The sequence below is a fragment of the Phodopus roborovskii genome, unplaced genomic scaffold (assembly GCF_943737965.1).
Source record: "Phodopus roborovskii unplaced genomic scaffold, PHOROB, whole genome shotgun sequence".
NCBI lineage: Eukaryota > Metazoa > Chordata > Mammalia > Rodentia > Cricetidae > Phodopus > Phodopus roborovskii.
In genome coordinates this window covers 204,722-230,157 of record NW_026126546.1, presented here as the reverse complement: position 1 = coordinate 230,157, position 25,436 = coordinate 204,722, and the positions used below count along the sequence as shown (strand labels likewise).

General features: G+C 36.3%; 1 protein-coding gene across 1 annotated transcript in view; it reads right to left on the bottom strand.

Moving 5' to 3' along the window:
- Positions 1-25,436, bottom strand: part of Fbxl5 (F-box and leucine rich repeat protein 5) — a 35,814-nt gene that overhangs the window by 7,609 nt on the left and 2,769 nt on the right. The window contains exons 2-9 of the mRNA XM_051200475.1: positions 18,858-19,073; positions 16,725-16,820; positions 14,220-14,406; positions 11,539-11,721; positions 9,072-9,197; positions 7,017-7,165; positions 5,908-5,990; positions 4,396-5,118 (exon numbers count right to left, since the gene is read on the bottom strand). Coding sequence (XP_051056432.1) covers positions 4,396-5,118; positions 5,908-5,990; positions 7,017-7,165; positions 9,072-9,197; positions 11,539-11,721; positions 14,220-14,406; positions 16,725-16,820; positions 18,858-19,073 — 1,763 coding nt within the window. The remainder of the gene's footprint in view (positions 1-4,395; positions 5,119-5,907; positions 5,991-7,016; positions 7,166-9,071; positions 9,198-11,538; positions 11,722-14,219; positions 14,407-16,724; positions 16,821-18,857; positions 19,074-25,436) is intronic.

Below are 25,436 nucleotides of genomic sequence, written 5' to 3'. Positions count from 1 at the left end.
CTAGTAAGATCTCTCTCTCCTCTGTCTTGTCACAAATACCTAAGTACACCAAACACAGGCTGAAATAACAAAAAGACAAATGAATAATAAATAAATTCTGCCCTCAACCAGGGAAAGGAGCATTTAAGCAATTAATAAAGCAAAAAGTAGAAAAAAAAAAAAAAACACGGAAAAAATATACAAGTTATAGAACTGATTCAAAATATAGTGATTCAAAGGGAATAATTATTAAAGAATAAAACAAAGTCCCAAATTCAATGATATATAATTCAAATATTCAGTGCCTAACCAAAAACTACTAAATATTAAAACAATCCTGGAGGGAAAACGCATCAGTAGAAACACAGCAATAAATGATAAAGATAGTAGAGCTAATAAACAACGAGTTTAAGCGTTTTTAGAGATGTCAGCAAGATAGCCAACTAACTGCCCCTAACAACAGGTCCCTCCCCAAAAGTCAGTGAGACAACCAATAAAAACTCACTTTGATGAAACTAACACAAGGACCAGTATACCAAACACTCTGTAGAGCCCTGAGCCCAGAGTAGCATCACACAGAATGAAAGAAAACATTTCATCTCCACAACCCAATCCCCAACCAGCAACCAGGAGAACTTCTTATTGTAGGTAAAGGGGGAAAATAGGACCTCCAGAAACCCCATCACCACCTTAATACTTACAGTCCCTAAGTATTAAACTAGAGACCACACAGCTGTGATATGCCACAGAGGGAGACAACACTGTGTCCCACCTCCTCCTACCCATGCGTCGACTACATTATATGGTTCTGGAACCAAAACCAACTGCTGGAACATGCTCTGCTCCAGAAGGAAGTAGTCATGGAAACCCTCTATCCCTAAGGCTTTGTTTGTGATTAGAGTCACCACTGCTGGTGGCCCAGGATTCCAAATTCTCAGGGAATAAATGCCCTTGTCACCATGATTATACTCCATACTTCAGGCAAAATAGTTCCCCTGCCTCCAGAGAAAATGGTGCCTTGGTCATCCTAAGCAATCATCCTATTACTAGATTGAGATGGCACATTGTCTCCTGTGGAAACTAAAACCTAGGCCCTTGGGCCCACAGTACTGACAGTTGCCTCAGAGTCACTGAGATTAGTTTTATTTTTAATTTTATTTATATGTATGAGTGTTTTGCCTGTGGAAGCCAGAAGAGTATATCAGATCCTCTGGAACTGAAGTTATGGAAGAACGTGAGAAGGTTTGGGCAGAACTCAGAAGCAGCAAGTGCTCTTAATCACTGAGCTATCTCCATCTCTCCAGCGCCAGACACCAGGGGTTTTTTTGGCCAGTCTGCACCCAAGTCTGCCTCAGAGATTGCCCCTCTTCAAGACTCAAGTGTCACACGAGATTTCTGGGATCCCTGACCTCCTACTCTCTGTGGTGGTTTGAATTGATATGGCCCTCATGGCCCATAGAGTACCACTACTAGGAGGTGTGGTCTTATTGGAGGAAGTGTGTCACTGTGGGAATGAACTCTGAGGTCTTAATAGACTCAAGCTACACTGGGTGGAATAATCACCTGCTGGCTGCAGATCAAGATTCAGAACTCTCGAGTCCTTCTCCAGCACCATGCCTCCATGTCCTGCCATGATGATAATGAACGAAACCTCTGACACTATAAGTCAGCCCTAACTAAATGCTTTAAGAGCTGTTGTGATGGTGGTGTCTCTTCACAGCAATAAAACCCTAATTAAGATATCATCCCCTCCCCCAACTCCACAAAAAAGACAGAACAATTTGAAGGAAGGCACCTTATACATAGAGAGAAAGGCACTCTTAAAACCCATAGTACCCAAGCCCAGCACTGGTGGTACAGGCCTTTAATCCCAGCATCGGGGAGGTAGGCAGATCTCTGTGAGTTCAAGGCCATCTTGATCTACAGAGCAAGAACCAGGGCAAAAATACAGAGAAACCCTGTCTTGGGAAAAAAAAAAAAAAAAAAAAAGAAAATGAAAATAAAGTCACAGTACCCAAAATGAGCTTCCTCTCTATGCTTTAGCAGCCAGGGAGGCCACTAGTGATGTTTTGTTTAAATAAATGTGATGTGAATTTGTGGAAACTGCATTCTATTAAACATTTGTATTTATGCACACAGATTATGGTGGCTGTCAATCTCAGGCTTGGAGGAAAACAGAAGCAGTTTTCAAAAACTCAAAACTTGTCAAGACGATGAGATTAAGTGACATCTACTGCTGTAGTAGGTGATATAATGAATGCTCAGCCACAATGGAGAAAAATAATCAGTTCTTTATCAGCCCCCCCCCAAGAAGAGTTCTAGGAAGGGGTATAGTATACTACTTTTCCTAAATTAAGGAAGAAGCTCTGAAGACTCAATAAATCCATAAAACTCACTAGACCCAGGAAGTTCATCACACTTACAAGACTCAGCTCAGGATTCATAAGGCCCTTTTCCAACATCACACATGCAGTAAATAATTATGGAGGATGAGAAAACTCTTCTGCAGAGCTGCCTATTAGGGAGCTCTAGGTGCTTTGTGAATCATGGTGGGTGGGCTTTTCAGTGATGCAGTTACCTTTAATATTCATGTTTAGTATCAAAAGGCTCCAGAGAGCCAAACAAACTTAAATAACACAAGTTGGAAGACAAATTTCTATTTCTAAACTTATTTCAAAGCTAAAATCACTGAAATAGTACTGTCATTTCTACTTATGTTAAAACACTAACTTCAGTCATATCAATTGGATAAACAAAATAAAGCAAAAGCATCCATACAGGAAAGGTATAACAAAAATGATCTGTTTATAAATGACATTGTATATAGAAAACCTTAAAGAATCCATATACAGACTTAGGAGTATAGCTCAACTGAAAAGCACTTGTCTGACATGTGTAAGGCCCTGGGTTATTTCATCAATATAGGGAAAAAGAAGAAAAAAAAAAAAATCACATACAAAACTGTTAACAATAACAAATTCAACAAAATAGAGGAACAAACCAACACACAAAAATCAATATCCATTTTAAACATATGGGGCATATGCCTATCCCAGAACTTGGGAAGCTGAAATAGAGTTTTGAGGAAAGTCTGGGTCAAAATCAAATTATTTTCTATATACTAGTAGTAAATAATTTAAAAAGGAAATTAAGAAAGTGATTCTACTTAAAGGAGCATCAAAAAAAAAAAAAAAAGAAAAAGAAAAGAAAAAGAAGAAAAGAAAAAGAAATTCTGAAGTTTTTAACTCTATTCCAGGTTATGTCTAATTATGTATGTAGGTGTATGTTTCTGCATTTACTATCTCTAACACCACTTAACATGGGCTGGAGACTCAGATTAAGAGTACTTACTGCTCTTCCAGTGGACCCAAGTTCTGTTCCTAGCTTCCATATGAGGCAGCTCATAACCAACCAGTTTCAGGAGATCCACTGCCTCTGGCCTTAGCAGGCACCCCCACATATGTGCAAATGCAAAAACATATACCTACATACATAATTAAAATTAAATCTAAACAGTTAAAGAGTGTTCATAACCTAACAATTCTAAGTGGGTCCCACAGCATATGGAATGCTTGGCTGCTGAGATCTGTCTGTCAATCACTCGGATACGAAACACTTTACCCCCACTTTGCTCTCCACTAAATAAATGGGGGTTGGAGGTAATTAGTGTACTATGCTAAAGACTGTGCTTATAGTGCTGGGATGTCACAAAGTTTCTAGAGTTCTTGCATAGCCTACACAAAGCCTACAGGTTTGCTCTCCCAACAGTGCCAAAACTGGATGTGATATGCCTACAAGTATGCATGCACCAAGCTGATACCCGGTACCTTCAGAGGACAGAAGAGAGCACTGGGTCACCTAGAACTAGAGTTAGAGAAGGTTTCAAGCTCTCATGAACTCCCATGTGGGTGCTGGGAAGTAGATTGCAGCAAGGATGAGGGCAACCTGGGACAGAGTCAGTCCTTGGCTCAAAAAATGCAACAAGTGTAGTCTGTAATCTCAGCACCTAGGAGGCAAAACTAGGTTGATCTCTGTGAGTCCAAAGTCAGTCTGGTCTACAAGGCAAGCACCAGACCAGCCAAGGCTACTTACTGAGACTGTCTCAAAAACAGCAGCAATGAGTGGATACAGACCAACATAATTTGGGTTACAGGTACTTCAAGGCTATAAAAATCATACCAAACTATAAGACAGGCGTTGCAAAGCCATCAATATAAGATTTACTTCTGTAATGCCCTTAAAATGATAACCTGTACATCTACCAACCAAAATGTATTATAAAAAAATGTAAATGTGGCCAGTTACTAAGCAATTAAACTTCTAAATGTGTATTCCTCTAGATATCACAATATATTTGAACTGACTACAATGAGTAAGAATATGTCCATTTCCTAAAAACTGGAACTGATCACTCACCTGAGACCATGATCTGTGATCTGATAACATCCAGATAGACTGAGAAACAAAAGTACTCGTCCAGTCTCTTGGTCAGATTTTTCACTCCCAAAATAAATTAAGTCTTTTCCCCTAGGCAATGTAGTCCTTAATGCTTTCCTACACACTGAGGAAGTCGCTGGGAGTGTAGACACAGTCCTTAGAGCTGCCCCTGTGCAGCAGAATGAATGACCGCAATATGCAAAGGCTGGAGAAGCACAATGCTGCTGCCAACAGACACTAGTCCTTAATCCCACAAAGTCCCTACTGTAGCAGCCAGATGAAGAACAACCAAAGTTCGAGGCTGTTTCCATTACACAGAGACTTTCAACATTTCTGTGTCTCCATTCTACAGCATCTTCGATATCAGCCAAATCTTCAGCATCTAGCATCCACACATAAGGAGAAGTGAAACTTTCAGAAGACACGGGCTTCATCCAAGTGTGATCATTTTCTATTTCTTTACCAACACCTTTGTCAGTTAAATTGTACAAGCAGGCATACTGCTTGGGGGATTGTATGGTAATGTCTTTATTTGTCCATGGAGCTGAAGTGGCCTTGCCTGCACTTTTTAAAAACCTACTCTGATGAGATGTCAGAACTCCAAGAGCTCTAGAAATCTTCTCGAGAGCCATGTCTGTGATTTTTTCACATCCAGACAGATCAAGATGCCGAAGATTCTGGCAGCAACCAAGCCAAGACCAACTACAAGAGGAAAGAAGACTATTAAAGTTTCAAAAGCATTAAACAACTAACATACAGATGAGCATTAGAATTATTTTAAATACAAAGTCATCATTTAAACATTTTTGGAATTTCTATCATCAGGGATTATTTTTAGTGCTAGGAATACAAAAAGATACTAAGACCAGTAATTAAAAAACAGGTACTATTTCTAACTTGTAGAGGACAGGATGGGAGAAAAGTGTCCTGTTGTAAAAGTCAAGTAGAGGGAAAACAGCACACACATGAAAGAGAGTAACTACTATATAATGAAGATACAGAAGAAACAAACTCTAGAAAGGGGTAGAAGAGTTTCTCCCTCTGAAATAGGATATATCACAACTTGGAAGAAAGGGGAAGCTAAAGTAAGAAAAGTAGCCTCCAAGGAAGAAGTATTTGCAAAGAGTGTGGCTTGAACAAACTGATGCTGAACCACAAAAACCATGAATTAAAAGGGAGCTTTAAAAAAGGCACTTAAAAACTGGAATAAAGCCTTGAAAACAGGTAATGTTATCTAGAGAGTTACAAAGCAAGGTTCATAAGCTTAGACATGACGTACAGGTGGCAGTTAACAATGTTCTGGATCAGCTGCCATATATGAACAAGAGGCAAAAACTTGGGAAAGTTCTATCAAGTTACAGCCATACATGGGAGGAAGTTAGCAGGAATATAGAATGAGTAAACCACAATTATATAAACAACAAAATAGAGAATTTTTTACTGATTTCATAGTTAGAATTTATTGTATTTAGTTATTTGAAAATAAATAACCTGTCAAATGCAGAATCAGAAATATCAGTCTGGGTAAGATCCAGATGTTCCAGGTTAGGACAAAGCTCTAAAATCTGCCTAACCTAAGAAAGAAAAGAAAGTTGCCGTGAGGACACATGGAGCTTAAGATAGATAAGCAACAGACAATATACTAAATATAACCCAATGGCTTTTCCTAAGTCTATACTCATACTGAAAGAAAAAAAATTCACTCAAGGAACACATCAAACTAGACATACTCTGTGCTTAAATTCCTTTTTGGTTTGTGTGGTATTTGTGGAGGCCAGAAGTTATTCCCCATGTCTTCCTCCATTTAATTTTATGAGACACTATCTCTCCCTGAACTCTACACTAGTGTAGCTACCAATGAGTACCAGGAATCTACTGTCTCTGCTCTCTGCACACAGTTCTCCCGGCCCCCAGCACTGTGGTTAGATACTTGCCATTATACACGTATCTGCATGTGCTGGGGATCCAAACTCTGGTCCTTGAGCTTGCACAAAAGGCACTTTACTAAACGAGCCATTTACTTCCCTAGTCCCTGAGCTCAAATGTCTAGTAATCTTCTTAAAGATTCTTAGAAATTAGACCCAGAAGAAAATCTAACTCTTTAAGCACTGCCCAAGGAGTAGGAAGTCATAACTTTTATAAAACTAGTTTCATCTCATTTGTCCATCTTGCCTTATATGTTATAATCAGTCATACAGAACTAAGACATCTACAAATATAAATAAATGATTACCTGCCTAGTTTCAGTTCTATATTTCTATAGCATAGCCAATGATTCCTAAGCTACAGAGAATACTATAAGAAATGAAATTATATGAAAACAAGCAGTGTACAACCTACCCATAGGAAGACACTCTATTGTTTCTTTTTTTTTTTTTTTTTTTTTGAGACAGGGTATTGTTTTAGAGCCTGGAACTCGCCAGGCTGGCCTCGAACTCAGAGAGATCCACCTGCCTCTGCCTCCCGAGTGCTGGGATTAAAGGCATGCACCACCAATGCCCGGCTATTGTTTCCCTCTTAAATAAACATTAATAAGCAAACCAAAGCTGTCTCACTGCTATTTTTTTTTAATACTCAAGCTAATATTCATTTGTACATACCATTTTGCTGGAGACTGCTGAGCTGTATGCTAACACTAAAGTTTTTACAGAGGTACCAACATATGGCAGAACATTATGAATTAAGCCATGGAGTAAACGTTTTTCCATTTGTGCAATGCTGATAGCAATCGATTCCTCTGCAGACTCTTCTGTAAAATGAATTCAAACATCTAAGAACTAGATACACCAATCATAAGTAGGCCACTCAAAGGATGCATCAAATACTAAATAGGAAATACTCCATGCTGCCCTCAAACTCCCTTTTGAAAGTAATTTCACTTTCAGGCAACAAGAAAAAGTTCTGAAGAGAATTCTGAATGGTGAAAGAACAGTAAAAATTCTTCAGAATAGAATAATACGAAGGAATGAATGATCTACAGTTTTTTTTTTCTTTAAAGCAGTAGTAGCATCAGTTATTCTACCTAATATAAAGGACACAAAGCTAGAAGAGATATGAAACAACTCCATTAACCTTCAAGCAAAAGAAGGCACACTTTGCTCATGAGCATGGCCTTCCGCACTTAGTACTTTCTATAGAGCTTGAATGTTATAACAAGTTATATTTCTCTAACAACAAACAAAAAAACTACAACTTTAGTTTGGCAAAACATTGTTTTCAGAAAATTGGTGAAGGCCTGAGTTTAAGCCCCAATATTAAGGAAAACAAAATTCCTATAACTCCAATTTTATAAAAAGAAAAACCTACTATAAATAGACCTAAAATCTGTATCACCTTTCAGGATTCTATCTTTACTATAAATACCTAAACTCCTAACCTGAATGTATCTAAACATAAAACAGCTTAATGTTTTCAAGATTTACTTAGAATATTGTGGCTAAAAGGAATCTATGTGAAGAGAGTAGCTGCTGAATGGTTTGCTGATTTCAAGTAGTTTATAAATACCTTAAATTCCTCCTTTACTTGGACACTATCACTAAAAATCACTTCAGCAAACCTTATTTATTCCACTACACTTTTACTCCTGTCACTCCCTCCCTAGACGCACTTTGTTTACTATAAAATCTAAAGTTACACATCCTATTGCCTGCCACAGATATGCATGTTGAACCTAATGTAAACAGATCTCTTCCCTATTAAACAAATTTTCAAACTCCTGAAACTATACCAAAATGTACCCTCTTCAACTTATGAAAATCAGAAACACAATAGTTATCAAAGTTTAACCACTATAGCTTTTATTTTCTACAAGGATCTTCCACCAGATCAGCTTACTTATTTTAGCTTTATAAACAGAAACTTCTTAAAATTTCTCATCTATAGACTTTCACTAGTTTATGTTCTTTTAGAAATTACTATGTAAAGTAGTATCAAAGACAGACTCTGCCTTCCTCCTCTATACTCTATGCATCTCTATGTATCTCTATTACAGCAATTCTCATTATGTACCTCATGTATTCAAATTCTCCCTTACTTCTATTTATTTAATGGTAGAGATAAATTTTTATCCACCCTCAAACTCTCCCTCATACAGTACTTAATGGTGAGGGAGGGGAGAGAATGACCCCAAACTGTGCAACACAATTTTCACGCATGATTTTTTTCTGTAGTGTTGGAGACTAAACCTAGGCTTTACAATGTTCTATAGGCTACTCCTACCCAGTCTCTCATACACATTACTTCTTAACTCTACAATAACCTTGATGCAAGTGATGACTCTATAGATGAATCATCATCCTGTTTCTCACCTCAACCACAGAAGATTCAATAAATGCTGGTGAACTGATTAACTGAATTCCTCAATCACATAGTATGAGCTGTACAGCATTATAATGAATAATGGAGATAGTTTATTTCTACATAAAACGGCCATCATTTTCTGATTTTATTTTAATATAAAAACACAAGAGAAAACACTATTTCTAAAAACACTTAACAAATTCTGTTTACTTATTGTTCCTTAAAATCTTCAGAAGTAGGCTTTTTTAAGTCTTTAGAAAACATGAAATACAAAAATTTTAAGACCTAATAATTATTAACTAGAATGTCAATTATTTAAACACCATATAATAATTTCCATTCCAAGCATGAAATACCAGATTCATCTATATCAGCATCTTCATCCCATTCCTGAAAAGCACGACTTTCATCTTTCCTACTTCTCACCCACTCCTCGTCAGGTTCAGTATCAAGTTCAGTGGCAGGACCACTATACCAGTCACCTAGACAATGAATAAACAAGAGGGACAAAGTCAAATTAGATTAAAGGTCGCTGCAGAACAGAATCTCTATTCAATCTGAAATTCAGGCAATGGCTATTTTTAGAAATATTTCTAAAAACTACACATATATAAGCAAATGATTCAATTTAAAACACAAAAAAAGAACTATGACTATGTGAGTTCAATTAATAGAAGCAATTATTAACCAACATTATTTCCCAGAGTAACCTTTCTCTAAAACTAAAGAAAAAGAACTTCAAAAGCTTACATAGTTTGCTGTATACCTGTCATATATCTGTTCTCTTGGAAAGGTTTTCAATGATACCCTTCATTAAAAAATATAAGCTTAATGATGATAATCTAGTTTCTAAGAAAATAATTATCAGTATCTATAGATGCAATTAAAGGAAAAATATTGCTGGAAATGACCTAATCTTTTCTTCCCTACAGTAACTTCACTTTGGATACAGTAATAACCTCCTTTTCAGAGTGCACAAATAGGTAGGAACAGAAGTCAAGGGGCATGCTGAGGTAAAGTAAAACAAAAATGTATAGAAACTGCAGTTATGGTACATGTATTATATGTGCATGAAGATAGAGACAATAACAAACAATTTATTAAATTCTTAAGATTCTATCTACCTTACTTAGAGTTTCTCATCCTAGACACCACTGGCACCTAAGGCTATTGCTAACCTAAGGATTATAAGGTGCTTTGCAGTAATCTAGGCCTCTGCCTACTAGACCAGTGGCTCTCAACCTTCCTAATGCTTTGACCCTTTAATACAGTTCCTCATGATGTTGTGGTGACCCCCAAACAAAATTATTCTCATTGCTACTTTGTAACTGTAATTTTGCTACTGTTATGAATTGTAATATAAATATCTGATATGAGATCCACAGGTTGAGATTCACTGTACTAGATGATGGTATAATAACCAGAACCAGGAAAAGTGAAGATGTCTCCAAACATTATAAATATCCCTGACAGGAACAAAAATAAATATCATTAAGAAAAATAATTGTGTCTGGTCTAAACATGTAGAATAGCATATTTAAGATGCAGTGATTTCATGAAATCAAGACAGCATTATCACTTTTGATGACATTTATACCATCATTTGGATTTGTCTTAATTCTTAATTTAAAACAGCTGAAAAGAAAAAGTAACTCATTTGTGTGCTTTATTTTTTATCTTTTTACTCAAATTTTACCATCCTACAAGTAATATGAAAAAATTAATTCATACAAAAATAATAATTCTTATCATCCCAAAGACACTAAGAATCTACAAATATCTTATTCTAAAACTGCCTCAGGTGGTGCCTGTGACTCCAGCACTAAGGAGTCTGATGCAGGAGAACAACAATGAAGAGGTCAGTTTGAGCACTCGATTAAGAACATTTTTCAGAACAGCACTGGCAAAGAGGCAGGTGGATCTCTCTGAGCTCCAGGCCAGCCAGGACTTCCACACAGTAAGAACCTGCATTTTTTTTTTTTTTTTTTAAAGCTATACATTTTACCAAATAAACTTTTAAAATATTCACTCATAATTTAAAAGTCAAAGTTTTGTTAGGAAATATGCATTTCCATTGCAAACTGCCCCATAAGGGGAAAGTATATTAACTTTTATGAATTTTGAAGCTGATACTTAAAAAGCACTGCTTTAATTCAGCAGCAAAACAATGTAGTACACAATAGCTGTAAATATTCCATGAATATTTCACATGTTCATGAGAGAAAAAGTCTTCCAACCCTTCATATGTAAAAGTAACTTAGCACAATGAAATTAATGTGATTTAAAGAACAATACATTAGCCATCATTCTAAAAAGCTATGTTAAAGCCCAAAGTAGAGTTGGTTACTTTAACCCATGACCGAATGAGAACTGTATGTATCTCACCTTCACATTTTATAGAACTGACCCTATGTTTATTTTAAAATACTCAAATAATCCAATTATTTAACAGGTATAAAAAAAAAATCAATCACATTATAAACATTTACTATGAAAAATCCTAACCATGGTCATAAATACAAAGATACAGTACAATGAATGTCTATGTACCCATTTTTATCTTCAACAATTATCAACACTTTACCAGTGATTGTTACAATCCCTCTCACATATTTTTCCTAATTATTCTAAAGGAATTAGTAGTAATTATAAATACTTCGCCATTGCTAGCTCTTCTAAAACATATACTAAAACCACATCACTATTAAAATCTATTTTTTCCCCCAAATCCTCAAAGATTCTCTTCCCTGGCATTATAGATTAATGGCCTAGAAAGGCAGACTGAAATATTTTTTCAACAAATCAGAAGTCCCATTTACCTACCTCTGGCCCAATGAACAGGGTAAAGATGTTTCCACAAAGATCCTGTTTTTGCCAGCTGAGACCACTTAGTACTGACTTGACTGCATCGACACAATTCTTGAGGATTAAGATAACTGAAAATGGACAGCATTACCTCAGGAGGAAGATGGGTTATACCTGTGGAGTGTTCTGACACTTCCGCTTCTGAAATAAAAAAAAAAAAAAAAAAGAAAACCTTTAAGAGTACGGCTATATGAGCAATTCAGTAAGAAATTACAATCACACAAGTAAAAGCCAGTGCCTGAAGTTAATTCCTTCCTGCTTGCAACATTCAAAAAGGAAGTAACACGTATTAGAGGTAACATGGAGATGTTGAACTTGTTAAGAACCTGTAGGGTTAAACTATCATGGCCCAGATCATACTTCATCGGTGGGAGCTACACAATAAAGAACATAGAATTGACTTCCTCTTACAAAGGCGTCATAGGAAAACAATACTCACTTTGTAGCATAAGCAGCATCATTTGAAAAAGGAACCAAACAGGTTATACTGCTTTAAATCAGCAAGCGTATGCTCAGCCAGATTACAATCACATACATCCTCACATTTTCTGTTCATGCATTAAGGCTCCTGTTAGTTCCTTGTGTTCCCTCTTTGATTTTTACAATTCATATAAAAGGTCTATGAAGTCTGATTTCTTTAATGTACAAATGCCTTACCCTGTTTAAACTATGTGCCAACTTAGTAAATATAAATGTCCCTGGTGCACATGTAAGAAATCTTGTTATTAAGTATTGTAGAAAGTCACTAAACAAACAACTTCCTATCATCTCATAATTTGGTAGCATTTTTCTGACATAAAAATGAAAATGGAGTGTTAAGATAAAGAATGAATTGTCTCAAAAGTACTATATGAGAATCTTGTATATCTGGTTCTTCACAAAGAATCTTAAATATGAAATGCTATGAGCAAACACTTTAAACTGCCACTTAAAACGCCAAATATTTTAAATATAATGCTGCTATATAATTTGCTTTGAAGGAAGGAAAATTAAATGTGTATGATGCTTTTAAACTGCATCTTATAGTTGCAATTAAACAAGACACAACAGGTTTTGGTGTGGTAACCAGGTCAAAAGCTGCATTTCAAGAGTGAAGCTCATAAGCTTTACAGGTTTAGTCATAGCTTCAACTTATAAAGTCATTTTTCTTTAAACATGAATCTGACTGCTTTAATATTTGAAATATATCAATTTCAAAAGATTATACAAGACTAACATTGTCATTACCAATTTAGAGGCAGAAGAGTTTCTGCTAGACTAAGGATGCCAACTATTTGGGGTTTTTTGTTTGTTTGTTTGTTTGTTTATCTTTTGCCTATGTAACCCTGGCTGGCCTGGAATTTGCTATGTAGAGTAGGCTGGTCTCAAACTCTGAGATCTGTTTCTGTGCCAACAGAGTGCCATTAAGGGCTTGCACAACTATGCCTGGAACCAATTATATTTTTAGTGTTTTAAAAAAACAACACTATTGAGATAAATAATAAAAATAAGGAAAGAATCTATTAGAAAAGGTAAGCATCTATTTTATTTGCATTTCTGGTATGGATTCTTAATGTTACTATACAGAAAAGCTTTGCATTGCTTCTCTCTCATACTCACTACCCTGAACATTACTGGAGATATACTGAGAGAATGGTAAACATCAGAGGATGAAAATAAAATTATAAATGTTCCTTTCCTTAACTCAAAATGGGAGTTATATCACAATAAATCCATCGTAAGTTAAACATGTCCAGGAACAAAAGTGTACATAACCTAGCAACCACCACAGCTGTTGAACTGTAGAGCATCAATTGTTCTCTAAGGACAACATGAATGACATGGTTCATCCCTGAAATGGATATGGTTGAGTAGGAACCATGGCTCACTGCTGCCTAGCGTTTAGATATTTAGAAAGTTTTATATTGCACATAAACTAGACCACAAAAAACAAAGTCAAAATGCAAATTACTCTCCTGCCATTATAAACTCCAAAAATTCTACACTGAACCATAAGTCAAGACCAAAGCTTATAACTGACTTTGAAAATACACAAAAATAAAAGATGACACTGTAAGACTGGAGAAATGGACCAGAGGTTAAGTACACTGGCTGTTCTCCCAGAGGACCCAGATTCCATTCACAAGAGCTACATGGTAGTGAGCAACCAACTATAACTCCAGTCCCAGAGGGAACTGATGCCCTCTTCTAGCCTACACAAGCAATGAATGCACATGGTACATAGACATACAGCAGGCAGAACATCCATACGCATTCATTAAAATCAAGAGAAAAATTTTAAACCTGTCACTATGATAAGGGAGCTCAGAAAGCTGTCTGATTCCATAATACTACTCTGAACATAGCAGTCCTGAATTTTCATTGGTCAAAAAGAGAACTTATTTTATACCTACAAATTCACTCAAGAAACACTACACTACATGTAACCCAAGCCTACAAGATGGAAGATTATAAAACACTAAATCCTACAATAGAAACTACTGTCCTCTCAATTGTATTTTTTAAGTAAAACCTAATGGCTTAAACTGACCATACTGTAAAACTGACTTACATTAGTCCTTAAACAAAACCTATAATTTATAACAAAATGTCAATAGCACTGTATTAATATTGTTCTGTCAAAATAAGTGAAATCTTACCAGTGTCTGACTTTTCATCCACAGAATATTTGAAAAATTTCTGTCGCTCTTCAGCTTGATTCCACAGGCTGAGACCTCGAAGGAGTTCTGCTGTGTCCTTCTGTGAGCAGTGCTGGGCAATCACTTTCTTTTTGATATCTTTAAGTTCTTCATAGGTGAAATATTCCATTAACATGGGCTGAAAAACCTAAATTTAAAAGTATTTATAGGGAAAGATTTTCAACTTACTTGAAGTCCTTTACTAACGGCTCAAGTTGAGTTATTATGGGCATACAATTCAAAGATATAAAAATTATAGTTATTACCACTAAACTGTCTAAGAACATGAAAAAGGATCTTTTTCTAAGATTTTGTATGCCTCTACACAATTTTAAAGAACAAGGTTTTCCTGTACCAAGCTTGTTAAACAGCCAATCATTTCATTATTGTCAAACATTTAGCTCAAAACCTGCCTGTTGGTTTAAGTAAGAATGGCCCTCATAGTCACATATATTTGAATGCTTAGTCATTAGGCAATTGAGAAGGATTAAGAGGTGTGGCCATGCCAGGATCTCTGCATCATAGTCCTGTCCCCCCCCCCGCCCGTGTGTGTGTGTGTGTGTGTGTGTGTGTGTGTGTGTGTGTGTGTGTGTGTGTGTGAGATTTCTCTTCTTTTAACCCTACAGGGTCCTTTGCATACATATTATGGCTTCCAGTGTGGTATTTTTATGGGATCCCTGAGTCTCTCTGATTCTGTGCCTTCTCTTGGGTTCTTTCCCTTCTGTTTGTTTTGTCCAATTCTGAAGTGTTAGTTTCTTATTATGTTATATTATACTATTATCCCATAGAAGTAAATCTGTTTGTTTTCTATTGAGAGACAGAAAGAGGTAGAAAGATATGAGGGGGGGTTGGACAAAAACAGACGGAGAAGAGGGAGGGGAAACCATAACCAGAATATATTATGTGAGAGGGGAAAAAAACAAATCTATTTTAAATAAAAAGAAAAATCAAAAAAGAACAAGGAACACAGCCAGTCAATGATGGCATACGCCTTTAGTCCCAGCACTCGGGAGGTAGAAGCAGCAGGCGGATCTCTGTGTTCGAGACCAGCCTGGTCTCCAAGAGCTAGTTCCAGGACAGCCTCCAAAACCACAGAGAAACCATGTGGGGGGGGGGGGGGGGGGGGGGGGTGGGGATACACTTAATCTTGGTTTAAGCATTGGCTACATATTATAATATAAAAAATAACTATAATGAGATACCATCAAGTACCAATGAAAGAACACCAAACCAGTATGTTCCATCTTGGGAAAAATTTAGAAAGTAGGTTGCATTTTTTATTACAAGCCAATTATAAAACAAAACCATGTGGGCTGGAGAGATGACACAGGTTAAGAGCACTGGCTTCTCTTCCAGAGGTCCTGAGCTCAATTCCCAGCAACCACATGGTGGCTCATAAGCATCTGTAATGAGATCTGATGGTCTCTTCTGGCATGCAGGCAGAACACTGTATACATAATAAATCTTTTTGAAAAATGTTAAAAAAAAAAAAAAAAAAAAAGATGAAACCACAATTGCAACTCATAATACATGATTTACAGCTAGAAAAAAAAATTATCCAGAGGCCAGCAAGGTGGCTTAGTGGGTAAGAAAGAGTATTTGCTACCAAGACTGATGACCCGAGTTTAATTCCAAAAAACCATGGTGGAAGGAAAACAATTCTGAAATGTGCAATAAATGTTTTGGTTTTTGTTTATCTAGCTAGTAAATTAAGACAACCTCCTGCTCTTGCAAGTTTGGCTTCCAGCACCCAGATGTTGACTCAAAACCATCTGTAACTTTAGTCCAGGGACTCTGATGTCACTCACCTTTTGGCACACCGTGCATATGCAAACATACAGACAAAACTCTCGTGCATGCAAAATAAAAATAAATCTCAAAAAAAGGAAAGAAAAAGAAACGGAGGGAGGGAGGGAGGGAGGGAGGGAGGGAGGGAGGGAGGGAGGGAGGGAGGAAGGAAAGTATCAAGTCCTCACAGGATAATTTCTCTGTATCCTATGCTGGATACTCATATTACTGAAAGAAAAACTGTATGCTATATGTTTACTGATATGTTAATTCATGTACATAAGGCACAACAGTGATAAATTTAAAACCACCATTTAATTACAGGTCTACTCATGAAAAAAAAAAAAAAAATACTACAAACTCTTTTAAACCTACCATACAGAAAATATTTAAAGACTTGCAGATTCTTCTAAAGGTTCTGAAAAATTAGTGACAATTATATATGTGTACCACACATAAAAATACATATCTCTTAAGTAATCAAACTCATTCATTCAGGGAGAGTAGCAACCTTTCTCAGAAAATAAATTCTCACTGGATTCTATTTCTGTTCGCAGAAAGAGCATATTCTCCACCAACACGACATTCTCTTTTTATGCATTATTTTGACGAATCTAAGGCAAAATTTTATTTTCTGTCAAATTATGAATATAAATCACAAAGAAAAATTCTGCTTACCTCTTCTTCCTCTTTCATGTGAGGAAGAAAATCTCTTGTAAAAGCCTCCAACCTCTCTTTCAGCTGTTTTGCATAATTTAACTGCTCATACTCATTCTAGAAACAAAGAATAATACGCATTTATCAGGAAGTGGAGACACATATCTTTAATGCCAGCACTCAGGAGGCAGCAGCAAGTGGATCTCCAGGTTGGAGGCCAGCCTAGCCTACATAGCAAGTTCCAGACCAGCCAGGGCAACACAGTGAGGCCCTGTCTCAAATATATATAAAGGTTTGCTTTGCTGGATGTTGCCTAATAACAGGAAGCCAACTTAGTTTTCTTTTAGCATAAAGATGTCCTTAGAGACAGAATACAGCTCAGTGCCATTCACCTGCTAACATGCCTGACACTGTACACTCAGCCCACTGCTTCACACTCACAGCCCTTGAATAAGCTCTGAATTCCTTAATAACTCTAACCTTGTTTTTATTTTATTCTACTACAATATAGTAAATATATTTCAAAATATACTCTGAAAAGTTTTTATGTATTTTATGCTATTCTAACAGACCACATATATTACTATCAACATTTCTTAAGGCAAGAACCTTATATTTTCAAGTAAATCATTCTAATTCTGCATACCTCTCAACAGCCAAACATTTCTTCCACATACGAATTAACATCATATCTCCCTGTAACTTACCATCTTTTCTCTTTCCTCAATATAAAAATATAAGAGACTTACAAAATAATGAAGTATTTAAAAATATGATACTGTGGTGATTTGAATGAGAATGTTCCCCAACGGCTTTGGTATCTGGATTTTGGTTCTCAATTAGCGGCACTGTTTGGGGGAACTTAGGAGGTATGGCTCTGCTACAAGAATATGTCAGTGGGGGGGCAGAACTTGAGGGATAAAAATTCTCATTTCCAGTTCATTTCAAGTTCAGTCTCTACTTCCTGCTTCCTATTTGTGGTTTAAGAACTAAGTACTCAACTCTCAGCTTCCATCACACCTGTTTGCTCACACGCACACACACACACACATGCAGGATGGTTATGGATTCATCCCTCTAGAAATGTAAGCTCCAAATAAACCCTTTTCTTGGTCATGAAATTGTATTAAAGCAATAAAAACCTGACTACAACAGGAATGAAATAGTACTTGTCTTAGTTTTTTCTTTTACATAACTTCAGTTCAATGTTGAATTCTGCTGAGATTTTACACATTCCTTAAGCATATCCATATGTATGGTTTCCAATTACACTTGTATGCTAATAATTATCAAATTATTAGCTTTTTACAATAGTTCACTCTTTCTGCTCTTCAAATTCATCAATGCCTTCTCTTCCTATTAATAAATATATATTTGTGCTATGTAAATAGTTCAGCATAAACTCTCACATACAAAGTCGAATATAATTCTCAGTTGTTTCTATCTTTTCCTCTACCACTTTATATAATCACAGTATTCCACTGGTCTTAGGTCTTACATAATTTTCAAGCATGTTCCTTCCCTCTATTTTTAACAATCACTATTTTGGTTCAGAAGTTACTGACTACATAATACATAGATATGATATAAAAAAGCAAGAACAAAGGAGTATTCAATAGAAAAGCGAATCTCCCTTGTTACTACTCAGTATGCTTTCCTCTACTAATCAACCACCTCCCCTCTGGATAAAGACCAAGTGCTCCTCCTTCCAGAGTCTACTAGTAGAATTCCTTAATAATGGCCTTTAGTTTAAGTGTACATTTATCCTGATCCTAAACTACATTCACAAATGCATTTCATTTCCTTTTTCAATTATACTTTGCTTTTGAGATAAAAATCTCACTATGTACCCTGGACTGGACTTGAACTAATGACCCTCCTGCTGGTCCTAATGCTTTCTCTCAGTAGCTGTAACTGTCCGTCCACTGGCTCTTGCCTTGCTTCTTGGTTCTTAACTCCTAGTGTTTCTTGCATTCAGAATTGAACTTTATCTCCCCACCTTACTACATGCCTCTACTGTAAATACTCCTCAACCACAAATAAATGAAATAGCTTTCCTTAAAATAATGGTATTTATTTACTAAAGTTGCTAATAAAAATTACAATGACAGGTTGGCATTGTTTCTAATGATTATATATCAATTTTCAACTCACCTTAACATTCTTCAGCCCCTTTTCAAAGAGACTAAGCATCTCAGAGAGTTTATTGTCAGAGTGTACATTATAGATGGTCTGACTGCGTTGCTGAAGTAAACCAATAATGTATTCATTTTCAATTTGCTCATGCATTTTAAACTCCTTGAACGTAGCATATAAAGACTGGAGAAGAGCACGGAAGTCATTGTTGTTGGAAAAGTTGGTTTTAGAAAGCTGAATAAAAATTTAAAGACATAGTAAATAGATGCAAACACAACAATGTAACAAGAAACATGCAAACGTATTCCTAAATTTTTGAACATAGCAAAATATTTCCTTTAAATGGAAATATCTTGGTTACATTAAAGTACAAATAAAAGAAATTGATAAAATAATAATGTATAGTTATATAATTTAAAAGTGACTAAGAAGATGTTAGCTGGAAAAATAAAAATCACTTAAATAGAAATGATCAGACCCAGTTCCCTCCAAGTCTAAAATCCCATTACTCTCTCTGTATCATAAATCATACCAAAGACACCTACATTAGAAGAATATGCTTAGGATAGTTTGGCTTCTTTTTCTTTGTTCAGAATGTTCTTCATGCTATTAAACTACTTAACTACATTTAAAAACTGGAATATACTTCACTACAGCTTAAGTTTTAGTGTCAAGATGAACCTGATCTGTTTAAGAAATAAGTATAAAGCCGGGCGTTGGTGGTGCATGCCTTTAGTCCCAGCAGAGGCTGGTGGATCTTTGAGACCAGCCTGATCTACAAGAGCTAGTTCCAGGACAGCCTCCAAAGCCACAGAGAAACCCTGTGTCAAAAAAACAAAAACAAAAAGGAAATAAGTATAAAACATAAAGCTATTAGAACATTACTCAATAATTTAAGAGAAGTGTACACACACACTTTTGCTTTTTTTTGATACAGGGTCTCTATGTAGCCCTGGTTTAACCCAGAACTCATGTAAATGAGGCTGGTCTCAAACTCAAAAAGACCCATCTGCCTCTGCACCTCAAGAGCTTGGAATTAAAGGCATGAGCCACCACAGCCACCACAGCCACAAGAGAAGTATATTTTTTTTAACTGACATAAATATTTAACACCTTAAGTATGCCATCAATTTTTCAATTCTAGCATGCATTTTGGGGGGAAATTTCCATTCCAGTGTAATTCCAAGCTTTCACACTTAATAGCAAATTAAATTCTAATACTTAAAACACATGCATCAAGAAATTTGTTTCCAGCTGGAGAAATGGCTCTAGTTTTAAAAGCACTGACTGCATTTCCAGAGCACCCAGGTTCAACTTCTAGCATCCTCACCACAGCTCACAGCTGTCTGTAACTCCAGTTCCAAAGGGAGACTGAACACCCACGGCAAAACACCAATGTAAGTAAAATAAAAATAAATTAAAATCCAAAAAAGCTTGTTAAAACATTAAGAAAGGAGGGAAGGAAGGAATTTGTTTCAAAATACAAAGGTGAGCATAGTAGCACATGTCTTTAATCCCAGAATTAAGGAGTCAGAGGCATGTGGATCTCTGTGAGTTCAAGGACAGCCTGGCTGTGGTGGTATGACTAGGTATGGCCCCCAAAGACTCATGTGTTTGAATATGTGGCTCACAGGGAGTGGCACTTTTGGGAGACGTGGCCCTGTTGGAGGAAGCCAGCTTTGGGGTCTCATACATGTTCAAGTATGCCAGTTCACTTCCTGTTGCCTGTGGATCAGGATGTAGAACTCTCGGCTCCTTCTCCAGCACCATGTCTGCTGCATGCTGCCATGCTTCTCGCCATGATGATAACAGACTAAACCTCTGAACTATAAGCCACCCCAATTAAATGTTTTCTTTTATAAAAGTTGCCATGTCTCTTCACAACAATAGAAACCCTAACTTAAGACAATATTGTCAGGGCTATGTGGAAAGACCCTGCCTAAATAAATTCAAAGTAATATTCCAATCTTCCATTACCTAGATTAAACTGAACATTTATTGTGCCATTCTAATTACAAAATTCATTTTAAATGAGAAACAATGAGGTTAAGTATAACAGGTGGATAAATTAAAAGGCAAATGTTATTAACACCAAATGTCTTAGGCTTGCTTCCTTTCCAAAGTGTGGTCTAGTCTTCTTGAAGAGGAGTATACTCAACTGTCTTACTAGCCTTACACAACAAGAACTGTGAGGGAAGAACCATGAAAAAGATGCCATTACAGCTAAAGAAAAGCCAATCTACACAGAAGAGAACTGACAAGTATCTTCTTTAAAAGGCAGTAAGTATTAGCAGCAGAATCACAGCAATCCATAGATTGTGATTCCCTATGAGACCTGGGACAATCATTTATTTAGCTAGGAAACTTTTGTCTCTCAAAGTCTTTGTTTCTACTTGATGCTAACTGGGAATTATCTTTTAAAAGTTAAATATGCATTTTTATAAATTCAGGTACTTTTTGCTCTATTCCAAAAATCAGTGAACAGCTATGATGAGCCAGATACTGTTCTTGGTACATGGGAATACACAAGGGAACAAAATAAAGGTCTCTGCTCTTATGGAGCTGACACTCTACTGAAGAGAAGGCAATGAATATTTAACTATAATACATGAGCCAATCATCTACAACAGGGGTCGGCAGCATTTCTACAGAGTCAGACAGTAAATGTTTAAATTTTCCCAGGCTAGAGGACTACACTAACTACTTAACTAAGCTGCTACAACCCAAAAAGGAATCACAGACAATACATAAGCAAGTGACTGTTACTTTATTTCTATAAAACTTTGTATTTAAGGACACTGAAGTTTAAAGTTTCATACAATTTTCACATGCCACAATGTAAAAATAATGCATAGCTCCTTTCCATACTAAAAACAATTATGTACAACAGACTTGAAGAAATTCACACTTCAGAAATACCACACCACATTACATTAGTGGCTAATAGCTACAAACAGTACCATGGGTAACTTTGCTTAAACTGAGGGTGGGGGTGTTAAGGAATGCTTATAAAGTCTTAGCATAAGAGGCTAGGGATGTGGTTCAGCAACAGAAAGCCATTCTAACAAGCATTAAGTTATAGGTTTGTTCTCAACCCCAGGAGAAAAAGAAAGAATTCTTAGTAGGCATGTGACAAATAAAAAGCATTAATAGCCATAAACTTTGAATGCCCACAAAGTACGCAATACACTGGTGAGTTAAGAAAGTTGTCACAGTTAAAAAACTGTATTTGAAAGTTACTAATAGGGTAGATTTGAAGTGTGTTTTTCTTCTATCTCTACAGGAATTATAACTATGTTAACAGTCAATTAGACATGGGAAATTATTAAACATTAAAATGTATACCATACCACTGTGTATCTTGAATATATGTAATTTTGTCAACTATACTTTAAAACTAGAAAACAAATCAGATTTGAAAAGTGCTTTCTGGAGAGAATGCTTAGACAACAGGTGAAGAAAATAGCTTCATTTGCATTAAATTCTTAATATTTGTTGCCTTGATGAATACTGAACAAGGCCAAAAACAAAGGAAAAGATGAAAGAAAAGGGAAAGGAGGTTTTCTCCAAATAGAATTAATTTTAATCTGATTCCAAAAGTTAGTGGATTTAACAGATAAAGCATATAAGTGCTAAAGCTCAGTGGTAGAGCATTTAGCATGAACAAGGATCTGAATTCAATCTTCAATACCACAAAACAAAAGCAAACAAACAAAAAGACCAGAACATATACCATTTTTAAAATCTGTATGAATGGTTTTCTCAAAGCTTTATTTGCTTCTATAAAAGTATTCAAACATCAAATAAACCTGGACACTCACCATTTTAGGGTAAACTACAGCTTACAGTGTGCTGGTATCTAAACTGTTTTTGAAGTATTCATTATTTCTTAAGCCAACATTACAATATAGGTTTATCAAACACATTTTATAGATTAGATACAGGCTAAGAAATAAATTTGTCCTAAATTGTGTAACTACAATAATGGAGATTTAGGTTCTGTAACTAATTTATGTCATAGATAAAATGTCTATCCCACGCAGAAAGCTATCTTTTTGGATTCAAGACAGTAACTAGTCAGAATAATTGCTCCACAACAATGGCCTCACTGTAAGGAACACTGTCCCCCCCCCCCCCCAAGAGATAGGGGGAAAGGTCTCGGGACAGTTTAGTTTGTCACCAATGGCTACTGACATAGGGTGGGTATGAGCCAAGAATGTGGTTAAAACATTGTACAATGCAAAGACAGCCCCCACAAATTCTGTAGCCCAAATGTCAACAGTGCTTAAACTGAGAAATGCTGCTCAAGGCAAATGTTTTCCAAATATAGTCTACTACAAATATAAAATATAAAATATGGTAAGAACAATGCAGTGAAATCCAAATACTTCAAAGATAATTCAGGGGAAACTATCTCCCTCTGTACTCTGGGATGCATTTACATTTCCACTTTCCTTTCCTAATGCTATTTCTTATGCACAAATTTATGAACTACTAGTGAGTCCTCAGACAAACTGTGAAAAACAATGCTCTATGACAGAATGAAAGCTATAGAAATATAGAAAAGCGATAGAAAATAGCCTACACAATAATACACTCTGGCATCACTACATTCTACAAAGAACTTACATATAACAAGATTCACATAATCAGCAAACAGTAAAACAATAACATGGTATTTTTCACATGAAAATGCACATCTGACTTTCTGTCTCAAGACACTGTACAAAGGCTGGCCTTAAAACTGGTTGCCAAAAACACTGTAACATAAAGCCAGTAAGTTCAAAAATAGATACAAATGTACAGAGTAAGAGTCCAAACATTACCACCCAAGCTGCATTTTTATTTTCTGTCCTATTAGCCAGACCATACTTTTAGTTAATGAGAGATAAACACTCAATGAAGGAGCTTTAGTATGTATGCTCTGATCAAATTTACAGATGGAAAAAAGACCTACAAATAAACTGTAATATAAAAACAGTAATAAGCAACAAGTTAGGAAATGCTAAAAGCCATAGCTTTCAGAGGAAGTAAAAAATTCTAGGATTAAAATTCAGGCACTACTAATTGCTGAGTGAGACAAGTTATTTAACCACTAAGACTATTTCCTCACTTTTAAATGAGGGATGATAACACTTGTCTTACAAACCTCTTGTAAGGATTACTGAAATAATGTCAGTATGTAGTTAAGAATCCATTAAACTCCCTTTTCTTTCCTCTCAGCTCAAAATTCAGTATTAAGTTCACTGGGTCAACCTTCCCAAATGCCAGTACATTTTTATAGAAAAGGGGGGGAAAAACCTGACAATACACCTACATTCCAGTTTCTGAAAGTAATCTATTCAATTTTGTATTTACTTTCTTCTGGTATAAAATATCTTTTATAAATAATAACAGTCGATGATACTTTTTAATATCCTTACTTGAAAACTTAGTCACCCCTAACTGCTTTCACCACTGAACTCCTTTAATTGGGGGTGTTTTGCCCGCATGTGTGTCTACGCACTGCGTGCACACCTGATCCCTGTAGAGGGTGGAAGGAAACACCAGATCCCTAGAACTGGAGCTACAGACTGTTCTGACCTGCTGTGTTAGTGCTGGGATTGGAACCTGGGTCCTTTGGAAGAGCAACTAGTGCCCTTAATTGCTAAGCCCATCTCAAAAGGCCCTCACTTCAACTTTTTTATAACTTGTCTATGTATGTGCCTGGGGATCTCTGTAGAAACCAACATAACAGCTCTCAGTCCCTTCAGAGACTACCCCATGTTTACTGTGGACTTGACTGTGTACTTCCTTCCACTGTACTCTTCCTGCATTTCTGAATTATCATAGATGATATGCAACTGTGATCTCCGAAGGAACGCGATCACATCTCACAATGCCAACAGAAACTCCTACAAGGCAGACAGAAAAGAATTAATAGGTTTTAAGCATTGAAGAGAATGCTGAAAATTGGGAAATGGGAAAAGGATTATCTACCATTTGGTGAAAACTGTAACTACACACCCCGATTTGGGAGGTCAGTGAATTATGAAGCAAGATTCTCAGAAGACTGTTACAAAACAAATCAAAAACTACTGTAGCTTCAAATGAAGAAAATTAAGCTGGGAATCTTAGTACTGACTTGGGTGGTTATGGAACTATCACTAGCGTACATAAGCCCTCACCTGAGCAGTGCAGGCCTACAAATCCCCAGGTATGATACAGAAACAAACAATAGTTTTCCTTGCGTCAAAGGCCTGTAGTCTGTACAATAGAGATAAAGAAACCTTTCCATACCACCTTTATCAAAAACAAACTAGCAAAACCAGTTAGACAAAAATACAAAGTCAAAACAAATATGCACACACGTACACACACACAGTCTGTTTTGTGGTTGCCAACTAACTACTATTCCTGGGCAAAAAGAGTATATTAGAAACACCCAGTGTCAATCCATTAGAGAAAACCAGGAACCAGTTGCAAACAACTTCTAGGTTAAAGGGGGGGACCGCCTCCCCTCCTCAAAGCTTGCTATTTTGTCTGGATGACTTTTTTTTAATAAAGAAAAACCACAGGCAACACATTAAACTACCATACAGAAATATTTGACATAAT